The sequence below is a fragment of the Phyllopteryx taeniolatus genome, chromosome 8, assembly GCF_024500385.1.
Source record: "Phyllopteryx taeniolatus isolate TA_2022b chromosome 8, UOR_Ptae_1.2, whole genome shotgun sequence".
Lineage (NCBI taxonomy): Eukaryota > Metazoa > Chordata > Actinopteri > Syngnathiformes > Syngnathidae > Phyllopteryx > Phyllopteryx taeniolatus.
In genome coordinates, this window is record NC_084509.1 from 21,423,109 (window position 1) to 21,435,375 (window position 12,267).

The following is a 12,267-nucleotide window of genomic DNA, read 5'->3' on the forward strand; positions in this document are numbered from 1 at the left end:
TGTTTGTTTATATGTGGCCTGTGATTGGCTGGCGACCAGTTCAGGGTGTACCCCGCCTCTTGCCCGAAGATAGCTGGGATAGCCCGACTATATGTTCATCATTGTATTCTGTTTTTATTTACGTTTAACACAACGTCCCAACTTCATTGGAATTGCAGATTTAGTAGATCCTGTTTTGATCGTAAGCTATTGTATTGGAGGAAATTCAGCAGGATGAAATATACAACTATCCTTGTCATTGCTTGTTTTTTGTGAAGATTCATGTGTATAAACAAAATAAATACAGTGTAGAACAAAATAATGCCAAGCTATATAATTTCTGATGGCTTTCAGTATGAGACAGCGATGGGTTGTGAGAACCCGGGGCCCATCCATCCATGCTCAGAAGATGGGGACACATTGCACTCAGGTTTTGAAAGTCCATCGTCCATTCACCCAGTGGCCTATCATATGGTCAACAGACGATACAGTGAATTTCTTAACCTACAAGCACGCGTGGAAGAGAGAACAGAACTAAAGAAACTCATCAAAGGTACTGTAGGTTTGGAACTGTATTCTAGTTAGAAATATGTCTGTTCATAAAAATATATGTGCACAGTGACTTTCTGAACACACTCTATATATATATAAATTGAGCCCACATCTAAGATGACTTCCAAATGATCATGTTTTGAAGGTGTAAAAGGTCCTAAGAAAATATTCCCAGACATGCCCTTTGGAAACATGGACAGCGACAAGATAGAGGCCAGGAAAGGAATGCTGGAGACCTTTCTGAAGGTATGTGATTGATTTTGATTTTATCTAATAAAAATGAATAAATAAAATGTAAAATGTCATTGTTTTTTGTAATTAAAACATGTTTTTCATTCTTTCCCAGCATCTTTGTGCTATTCCTGAAATAGCCAACAGTGAACAGATGCAGGAATTTCTGGCTCTGAATACAGACGCACGGATTGCATTTGTTAAGAAACCTTTTATTGTTTCACGCATTGACAAGGTTTGTTGCTGGTCATGTTTTCATTGCATTGGCCATAACTCGAGTTGATATGGTCACTATGAAAAATACATTGATCTCTTTAGTAGTATCAAATGGTGTTCTATTGTGTAGTCTGGCTACTCATAGAAGCACAAGAAAATACAATATTTCTATTTCTACATATGGTAGCATGATGATACAAATGCTAAGCACCTTCTTTTGCGATTGAATAATTATTACTCTGTTGAATTTTCATAACTGCAACAGCTTGATGAACACACACTGTAAGATGTTTGCCGCGTTTGTATGATTCTATATTTATGCAGATTGTGGTGAATGCAATAGTGGACACTCTGGAGACAGCATTTCCTCGTTCTGAGCCTCAGAGCCCAACTGAGGAAAATGAGGGCGAGATGGATGGGGGGAAGCTTATTAATGAAAAAAAGAGCAAGTATGTGATTCAGAATAAAACATTTCCACAAAAAAGCAAATGCCTCCAACATAAGAAATGTTGAAGTAACTTAATGTTTCTGTTTTTACCAAACATAATATTTGTGTAATCGTCATTAAGCAAAAGGATTTTCTTTCCCCCCTTCTCTCAGGTCGCGTCTGAAATTCTCTAGTAAAAGCATCCCATTTATAAATGGCTCAGATATGAGAGTACCTGTCTTGTTTACCTTGGAACAAACTCATACAGTAAGTTATTAATTAATTTTCACTGGTCCACAGAGGTGCTTCCCTGTTTTGGTACACCATTAGGCTACATTAGATTGTTTCTCTTTGCTGTACACTCACAGGTGTTTAATGGAATGTCTTTGGAAGATCTGCAAAATTGTATTCATAAACAAGAGAATCTGTCCATCACATCTATGCCAAATTGCAGTGATGATCGAATTGTTACAAAATACGGACATTGCCAGCACGACCCTGCCATCGGAAAGCAAAGTCAAGGTCATGGTAAGGCATGAGTGTGGCTCTTTGTAATGGCGGATTTAATGTTGTCATCAAGATTTCAGACAAGTTAAACTGGGCGTAAACTAGACAAAGATGAATGACAATGGTGTTGTTATTATGGCTGGTGAATGTGAGTGCATGCAACTCCACCTTTACCCCCGGAGCTAGCTTGGGTTTAATTTGTCAATTATGTAAGATTTATTCCCTCTGCTCTTTTTGATTCAAATGTTGTGTTTTGTGCTTCCTTTTTAACATGTCTATTTTTTCCCCCCCCTCATATGTAATGAAATAGAAATTAAATAAATAAAATGTATGGTTTAATGCTGATGTAGATTATTCCAGAGCAGATTCAAAAAGATCTCTCAAATGTATTAAATGTACAATGGCTTAGTAGATATTGTTAGTTTGTATGGGAAATGGATGGACGGATACACCAGGGATGTCCAAACTATGGACCGGGGGCCACTTGTAGCATGCCGTCTGTTTTTTTATTTTTAGTCGGCCGCAACATATAATAAAAATAATGTTTGACACAGCCCGCAACACTATTAAAAACAAACAAACAAAAAAAAGTACATTTTATATACAGCTTTTATATATGTGAAGATGCTAAGAAACTATTTACAATGAAAATGTTAACAACATTTCTCTTCATAAACAAACACAAACATTTCAGAAGCAAAATTTGGTTTGGCTCACACTCTACCCTATATGAAAGTCCGATTTGTGAACACATCATATTAATGATCCTCAAGTACCTGCTTTAAAAATTGTCAGCTTACTACAGAATGCATTTGTTTTAGTGTTTAATATGGGCGTGTTCAGTGCAGGGGCAGATGTATTCTCATGGGATACAGGGCCCCCCCAAAATTTGCCTTATGAATTTTAAGAAAGCTGTGATGCAGTTTTTTTTAAATAACTATAATATATATAATAAACACAATGTCATTGCTTGTTGCTTTGGTTTTTTCCTGTTTAATATATTAAAGTAGAAAAAAAAAAATCAAAGTAGCCCTTACATTCTTTGAGATATCTGTATGCGGGCGGCCCTTGTAGGAAAATGTTTGGGCATACCTCGTTTAGTAGATACTTAGGGATGCAGTATTTTAATCTATGCACATGAGGGCAGTGTTGGTACATAGATGAAGTGTAGAAATCAGAAGCATTTGCTACATCATACATATTACCTCTCAGTGGTATGCTAAATATATGAAGCAACATCTTTATTTGTTATGTTTTCTATGCAGTGGGCACAGGTGCAGCTGAGATGGCATTGGCTGACGTAGCTTTGAACATCATGTGTCTGCTCATGAAAGAGCAGTGGAGCTGGCTGTGCACTGAGAACATTCAAAGGACCATTAGGCTTCTGTTCGGGACCCTTATTAACAGGTGAGATTTATGTTGGCGTGTTGAGGTGCCACTATAAGGAGAAGAAATAGATTTGGTAAGAATCTGACTTTTTATCTATAGAGTAGAATGAAATGTCTTTTCCAACAAGTAAATGAATTAAGTCATTTTATGAGTTGACCGACTCAAGATAAATAAAATAGTGATGTCTGTATTTTAGCATAGCATTATGTACAATTCAGTGTCATTGATAAATGACCTTATCTTTCACATCGCCGTTCAAGTAAGTCCAAAAAACTTCTTCAGTCAGGTTTGGCAAGTAAATTGGATACAAAAATAACAAATTGAGGGCAAAAGTAGATGAAAACATTTGAAAAGTTTAAGGTCATAGCTCACAGGAATAATACATCCACACTTTTGAATAACTATTCGTCTGCTACATTTATAGCTGCTTCCATGCAGAAATCAAGGTTAAGCACTGTATTAAACAGTGTGTTTAGATTTTTAATTATTACTTAAGGAAGGACATGTACGTCTTTGGTTTTGATGATTTTTTTTAAAAAACCGATTAACAGTAACTGTGATACGAGAACAGAACACAACATTCCAGCTTTTATTTAGACTTGACTTTCACTTTGGGTCCTGTTCTCTTTGCTTTCAAAAAGAAGTTGATCACTTTTTAGACTACATTCGCAATAAAGTTAGTTTTTTGCAGCCAACAATGCTAACCTTTACAGACAGTGCTTTTGGATGACGCAATTTCTTTTTAAAAAAACAATTTTCACAAAGAAAGAATTGCTGGAAACTACATTGGAATTTAGACGGTAGACTTTGCCAAGTTGAGACGTGAAGACACGTTTTTCCTATTGGAGATTCCACAGAGAGCGAGAATGTTTGTGAGCCGGGGGGGGAGGGGGGCATATATAGGGTTGATGAAAATGGAATGATTGGCCCCTGCAATGCAGCATGGCATCTCTTTTTAAAAAAAAAAAAAAGAGAAAAAAAAAGAGAAAAAAAACCAAAAAACATTCTTTTTATTTTTTATTTTTTATAAATAAGCCATGTTAGAGGAGCTTGCTTTCATCTTTGATATTGTTATGATCTTCCACTTGATTTGTTGTAAAATAAGATTATAAAATTGAAAAACTACACTGTTACCACTGCAGAAACACTGTACATTATAACACCATTGACCCTGAAGAAGTAGTCCCGTGATAAACTACCCAAACATTTGTTTCTGAGTAAACTAATATGCTGACAGTGCTGTCCACTTCTGGCCTTCTAGTCAAATGGTGCGACCTGATGCTCCCTGGGGTGTCGGTACAAAAATATTGTTGCCTCATTTTGATACGCCGTCTGCTATTTTAAATAGTTCTAGCGGCCAAGTATGACAGGCCTTGTGCTTTTGTTTGACCTTGTCTATATTAGGCAGCAGTCTGTCAGCACTGCAGTGACAGCTCTGTGAGACAGGTATCTCCCCTCATTTGTCATATCTTTGGACAGCACACAGAAGCATCTTCTTCCCTACAGTTAAGGAGGAATAGGATTTTTTTCTTAGACTGCTATTGGAAGTTAAAAGTAACTGGAATAGTATTGCTGTCATGTTTGTGTATTTTAAGTTAACAGACATGGGAGGGCATAAACAATGTTCTTTTCAGTTACAACTAATTGTCTCTTCCAATGTAATGCATGGTGCACAAGTTGCTTAATTGCTTTGGAATGCTGGTTGCAGTTGTGGAAAAAACCTGGGTTCGTGATTGTTATGATCATAATTTCACTATGATTTTCAGAGCACCCGCTTAGGCATGGATTGTAGTAACTTAATACAGTATAGGCTGCCAAAATTTTAGACCAAATCCTGCCACAAAGCTTCATGCTTCAATTAGTTCAGTGGTTCCCAACCTATTCTACTAGTTCTTGCACCCCTCAAAAAATAAATATGTATATAATATCAGAAAATAAAAAAAAATGTATCAGTGATCTATTCTAGTCATTGCATAAAGGACTTATTCAGTGTTTCATTATGCATGCACCCGCTTTGGCTTTATGATGGGATGTTTGTTAACTTCAGTTACTACTTCTTTTCCTTTCAGCTTGTCCCATTAGGGGTCGCCACAGCGTGCCATCCTTTTCCATGTGAGCCTATCTCCTGCATCCTCCTCTCTAGCAACAACTGCCCTCATGTCTTCACCCACGACATCCATCAACCTTTTCGTTGGTCTTCCTGTAGCTCTCTTGCCTGGCAGCTCCACCCTCATCATCCTTTGACCAATATACTCACTCTCTCTCCTCTGGATGTGTCCAAACCATTGAAGTATGCTCTCTCTAACTTTGTCTCCAAAACATTTATCCGTTCCACTCTGGGTACTCTGTCATAAGCTTTCTCAAGATCTACAAAGGCACAATGTAGCTCCTTCTGACCTCAGTTCTTTTCCATCAACATCCTAACAGCAAATAATGCATCTGTACGACTCTTTCTAGGCATGAAACCATACTGTTGCTCGCAAATACTCACATCTGTCCTCAGTCGAGCCTCCACCACTCTTTCCCATAACTTCATTGTGTGGTTCATCAACTTTTTTCCTCTATAGTTCCCACAGCTCTGCACATCACTCTTGTTCTTAAAAATGAGCACCAGCACACTATTCCTCCATTCCTCAAGCATCTTCTCACTCGTTAGAGTTCTATTGAACAACCTGGTCAAAATCTACACAGCCATCTCTCCTAGATGCAACCATACCTCCACAGTTATGTCATCAGGACCAACTGCCTTTCCATTTTTCATCCTATTTAGTGCCTTTCTAACTTCCCACTTACTAATCATTGCCACTTCCTGGTCCACCACACTTGTCTCTTCTACTCTTCCTTCTCTCATTTTCCGCATTCATCAGCTCCTCAAAGTATTCTTTCCAGCTTTCGAGCACACTACTGGCACCAGTCAACAAATTTCCATCTATATCTTTAATCACACTAACCTGCTGGACATCCTTCCCATCTCTATCCATCCCTCTGTCTGGCCAAGCTCTATAGATCTTTTTCTCCTTCCTTAGTGTCCAACCTAGCATACATGTCATCATATGCCTCGTTTGGCCTTTGCCACCTCTATCTTTGCCCTCCGTCGCATCTCAATGTATTCCTTTCTTCTCTCTTCGGTCCTGTCAGTGTCCCACTTCTTCTTAGCTAACCTCTTTCCTTGTATGATTTCCTCTACTTTGAGGTTCCACCACCAAGTCTCCTCCCTCCCCTTTCCTACCAAAAGATACACCAAGTACTCTCTTGCCTTTCTCTCTGATCACCTTGGCTGTAGTGGTCCAGTCTTCTGGAAGCTCCTCCTGTCACCTCTTCTCTAAAAGCCGCACAGCACTCTTCCTTTCTCAGCTTCCACGACACGGTTTTCTGCTCTGCCTTTTGTCTTCTTAATCTTCCTCCCCACCATCAGAGTCATTTTACACACCACCATCCTATGCTGTCTAACCACACTCTCCCCTACCACTACCTTACAGTCGCTAACCTCCTTCAGATTACATCGTCTGCACAAGATGTAATCCACCTGCGTGCTTCTACCTCCGCTCTTGTCGGTCACCCTATGTTCCTGCCTCTTCTGGAAGAAAGTGTTCACTACAGCAATTTCCATCCTTTTTGCAAAGTCCTACCGCCATCTCTCCCTCCAAGTTCCTTTCCTGGATGCCAAACTTACCCAGCACTTCTTGATCACCCCTATTTCCATCACCAACATGTCCATTACTATCTCCACCAATCACGACTCTCTCTCTGTCTGGGACGCTCTGAACTACTTTGTCTAGCGCCTTCAATAATTTCTCTTTCACCTCTACGTCACATCCTACCTGTGGGGCATAGCCACTAATCACATTATAGATAACGCCCTCAATTACAAGTTTCACCCTCATCACTCGATCTGATACTCTTTTCACCTCCAAGACATTCTTAGTTAACTCTTCTTTTAAAATAACCCCTACTCCATTTCTCTTCCCATCTACACCATGGTAAAAATAATTTGAAACCTGTCTTACTTAAACTTCTAGCCTTACTACCTTTCCACCGGCTCTCCTGGACACACAATATATCAACCTTCCTTCTAATCATCATGTCAACCAACTCGTGAGATTTTCCTGGCATAGTCCCAACATTGAAAGTCCCCACATTCAGTTCTAGGGTCTGTGCTTTCCTCTTCTCTTTCTGCCCTAAGAACCCGCTTTCCACCTCTCCTTCGTCTTCGACGCACAGTCGCTGAATTTCCACCGGCGACCTGCAGGTTAACGGCGCCGGTGGCGGACATTCTTAACCCGGGCCACGATCGATCTGGTATGGAATTCTTTGGATGAACGCTCATATTTGTTTGGCAAAATTTTAAACCGGATGTCCTTCCTGACACAACCCTCTACATTTACCAGGTCTTGTGCCCCCATAGGGCTGCATATAGCTTCCTTTACTGTAAGACATAATTCTCCCTTCCTAAGTCCAAGTTGTGCTGCAGCACCCCTAGTCCTTCACTGCACCTGTCACTCAATGACTGAGTGATTCTTTATTTTTACTTCCTAAAATGGCATATTAATGCGCACATAAACAATTCAGATGGGACTACGAGTCCTTGATGACAAGTTGATGTTGTCGGTGAGGATGAGTGGAAGATTTTAAGCATGTCAGCAGCTGTCTTTGGGAAATGACCTCAGTCCTACAGTGTGCTTCTTTGAGTGTTTGTTACTGTTTTTGCTTCACTATTTCAGGGATCTTTTTCTGCCATTGAGTGATTGCTTGAGTTTCAACTGGCATAAATGAATGTGATGTCTTACTGCATTAGTTAGTCAATGACTATATTATTGTTGTAAATAAAAAAAAAGAAAAACACAAACCCAACCAGTTTTGAGTTTGTCTTATGGTTATGCTCCAACATTAACATGATGGAGAAGGCATATTTTTGTAAGGAGGATTCTATATTACCAGTGAGTTCATCATAATTTGCTTATTATGGTCATTGTTTGATAAATTTTTGCACCATGCACAGGGTTATGTAATTAGGATTGGTAAAAAGTTGGTTATGAGTAGTGCTCTCATGAGAAATGACTTTTTTTTTTTTTTTTTTTTTTGATGACTGTGCGATGATAATGAGTTCTGACACAACTGGCTCTGTGCTATCATATGTTGTCCAGATCACTTTGCATGAACAGATCCTTTACTCTGTAGCCACCTGCAGACTTGAAAACTTGAGGAAAAAAACAGATTCACGTAATTTACCACATCCAAAAATATTTTATCTGTTTAGATGTATTAGCAGGATTTTTCTTTGGGTTTGATTACCCCTGATTTGTTGTTATATGTGAGGAGCCTAACTGTCTTCCAGATGGGATTTTAATCGCAGTGATTCCTAGAATTTGGAATTCAGAATGTTCGTGAATTCAGAATTCACGATGTTTAAACTGGCACTTCCTCCTGACAGGGTTTTAAAAAAAAAAAAAAAAAAAAGAATAAAAAAAAACAAAAATAAATCATGTGTTAACACAACATTTGACGTTCATAGACAGAGCGAGAGACACAGAGAGAAAGAGACATTATTATTACATTATTTATTAAATTAACTTTCAGTCAATCAATAACTTCAGAAAACCAACAAAGGATAAAGCCAACCAAAAAGCGTTCTCGACCCTATCCCAGCTGACTTTGCAAAGGTGGTACACCCTCAACTGATCGTCAGCCAATCACAGGGCACATATAAACAAACAACCATTCGCATTCACATTCATACCTACGGACAATTTAGAGTCTTCAGTTAACCTCCCATGCGTGTTTTTGGGATTTGGGAGGAAACAGGAGTACCCGGAGAAAACCCACGCAGGACAGGGAGAGCATTCAAACTCCACACAGGCGAGGCAGGATTTGAACCCAGGTCTTCAGCACTGTGAGGGAGATGTGCTACCCAGTCACCCACTGTACCACCTAGAAATTAAATTAGTAAAAGAAAAACAATAACACATTTTTGTAAACCAACAAACATGCTTTTCACAAATTGGTCTCAAAAGCGAAACAAACTAAAAAACTTTTTTTACAGTTTTTTTCGTTGATGCCTGAGTCATATATTTTTTCAGTAATTTAGTTTTAAACATAATTTGAAAAACACATTTTCAAGTCATTGTCGTGTCTAATGGGCCTGTTTGGGTAACACCTCAAATAGAGACATATCTTTGTTTTACACATGTGGACAAAAGTATCGGTACCCCATTGTTAATGAAAGAAAAACCACAGTGGTCACAGAAATAACTTGAATCTTACAAAAGTAATAATAAATAAAGATTTAGTGAAAATTAACCAATGAAAATCAGACTTTACTTTTGAAATGTGGTTCAAGAAAATTCTTTTTTTAAAAACTCATGAAACATGCTTGGACCCAAATGATGGTACTCCTAGAAAGGATTTTAAAAATAAATATTTTTTTTGTTCAAACAAGGTGTGTTGTCGAATTAGCATCACAAGTCTCTTCAAACTTGTAATCAGTCAGTCAGCCTATATAAAGGGTGACAAGTAATCACTGTGCTGTTTGGTGACATTGTGTACTGTGTACCACACTAAATATGGACCAGAGGAAGCGAATGAGAGAGTTGTCTCAGGAGATTAGAAAGAAAATTATAGCCAAACATGTTTAAGGTTAAGGTAAAATAACCATCTCCAAGCAGCTTGATGTTCCTGTGACTACAGTAGCAGATATTTTTCAAAAATTTGAGATCCACAGGACTGTAACCAGAGGTGGGTAGAGTAGCCAAATGTTGTACTCAAGTAGGATTGCTGCAATTTAAGAATAATATGACTGAAGGGAAAGTAAATAGTCCTCCAAATAATTACTTGAGTCAGAATAAGTACTCAGTGAAAAAACTACTCAAGTACTGAGTAAATTGTAACTTAAATGAAAAGCATAAATCAGAGCATGAACGTCATATAAAATAAAAATAAATAAAATAATGTTTACTATCCATCCATTTTCTGTACCGTTTATCCTCACTAGAGTCGCGGGTGTACTGTAGCTTATCTCAGCTATCTTTGGGCAAGAGGCGGGGTACAGCCTGAATTGGTCGCCAGCCAATCGCAGGGCACATAGAAACAAACAACCATTCGCACTCACATTCACACCTACAGGCAATTTAGAGTCTTCAATTAACCTACCATGCATTTTTTCGGGGGGCGGGGGGTGGGGGGGGGGATGATGTACGCCATGATGTACGGATTAGAGACAGTGGCACTGAAGAGACAGGAAGCAGAGCTGGAGGTGGCAGAAATGAAGATGTTGAGGTTCACTCTCGGATTGACCAGGTTGGATAAAATTAGAAATGAGCTCATCAGAGGGTCAGCCAAGGTTCGATGTTTTGAAGACTCTAAATTGCCTGTAGGTGTGAATGTGAGTGCGAATGGTTGTTTGTTTATATGTGCCCTGCGATTGGCTGGCGACCAGTTCAGGGTGTACTCTGCCTCTAGCCCGAAGATAGCTGGGATAGGCTCCAGCACGCCTGCGACCCTAGTGAGGATAAGCGTTACGGAAAATGGGTGGATGGATGAATAAAATCAATTAAGTCAAATTTAGCTCCAAGAAATTGTCTTGTTTCCACTTGTTAAAGAGCACAATAGGCTCAACAGGCAGAGATTACAAAAACAGAAACAAGGATGCAGTGGATACAAAAAGTCTACAGGGCTTTTTCCACCATTAATGTGACAGAATTTGCACAACTGAATTGATTTTTTTATTATTATTATTTTTAAAATCTTTTTTTAGATGGGAGGTGAAAATAAACTAAAATAATCTTGTTCAGGTCACCATCGTACAAGAGATGTTCTGTCTCAACTGGTCTTTTACCTGGTTAAATAAAGTTGAAATAAAATAATAATAATAAAATAAATCTGGTTGCACAAGGGTGCACTCCCTCTTTTAACTAGCCTGTGTCTGTGTAACCAATCACATTCAAACTCATGTTAAAGGTCCCATAGTTTGGCTATTTAGACCTCCATAGAGTGACTCCAACATTGACTTCGTAGAAAAGTGTAAATTTCATTTATAAACCCCCCCCCCCCCAAAAAAAACACCTTGGTTTTTGTCATACTGGTGTCCAGAAAAGGCCCCTCTGACAGCTACTTCTGTTGGACCCAGTTTTGTATCCGCTTTGTCCATATTTGGCTAAGACCGCCCCCTTTCCTCTGATTGGTTGCCTCCGTGTAGAAGACCCACTCGTGAGAGCACATGTTTGTTATGTTGACAGTGCTGTGTATGCACATGCGTGAAAATAGTGCTAATGTTGCACAGCCAAAACAACAACAAAAACATCTGCAACTTACCGCAAGGTGTTTTCTCAAGTGTGGGCTGAAATATCCAAGTTTGGGCAGCACAATTTAAGACTACGCTGCATGACAAAGCTGTTGTTTTTGGGTGTGTGGACTGTAAAACACAAGTCACGTGGCAGAATTTACCCCCCAATATGAGTCACTTTGAGTGGCCCGTGAAGGCTTTGTGTGCAGTCATGGGGCTGCCTTGTGGCGTTTGTTTGGTGAACTGGATTCAAATGAAAGTGGTTGCGTGGATTGTTGCAAACCCAATGCAAAAGTCAGAGGCGAAGTCTGAAAATGGATCGCGCACGCAATTGATAAATTAAAGTAGCGAGCGGCATCTAGATCATTGTAGTGGTGTAAAAGTACAGTTACTTCTCAACATAAATAGTCAAGTAAAAGTCAAAAGTATGATGGATTAAGTACATTTTATCCAAACTGTTACTTGAGTAAATGTAACGGAATAAATGTAGCGCATTTCTATCCACCTCTGACTGTAACCAACCTCCCTGGGCATGGCCACAGGAGGAAAATTGATGGCAAACTTGAAGAGACGGAGAATTCCAATGGTAACAAAAAAGGTGCACTACAAGGTCAAGGTACATCAGTGTCAGATCGTACCATCTGTCGTTGTTTGAGTCAAAGGGTGAGATGACCAAGGAGGACACCAC

General features: G+C 39.1%; 2 protein-coding genes across 9 annotated transcripts in view; both read left to right on the top strand.

The window, feature by feature from the left end:
* The window catches only part of LOC133482130 (uncharacterized), a 240,958-nt gene that overhangs the window by 38,452 nt on the left and 190,239 nt on the right, over window positions 1–12,267 (top strand). The window lies entirely within an intron of this gene.
* snx19b (sorting nexin 19b) overlaps window positions 1–12,267 on the top strand; it is a 45,180-nt gene that overhangs the window by 11,635 nt on the left and 21,278 nt on the right. For all 8 annotated transcript variants that reach the window (XM_061782189.1, XM_061782187.1, XM_061782192.1 and 5 more), the window contains 7 exons: window positions 334–532; window positions 677–777; window positions 878–997; window positions 1,303–1,427; window positions 1,579–1,672; window positions 1,774–1,933; window positions 3,178–3,319. In XM_061782189.1, coding sequence (XP_061638173.1) covers window positions 334–532; window positions 677–777; window positions 878–997; window positions 1,303–1,427; window positions 1,579–1,672; window positions 1,774–1,933; window positions 3,178–3,319 — 941 coding nt within the window. The remainder of the gene's footprint in view (window positions 1–333; window positions 533–676; window positions 778–877; window positions 998–1,302; window positions 1,428–1,578; window positions 1,673–1,773; window positions 1,934–3,177; window positions 3,320–12,267) is intronic.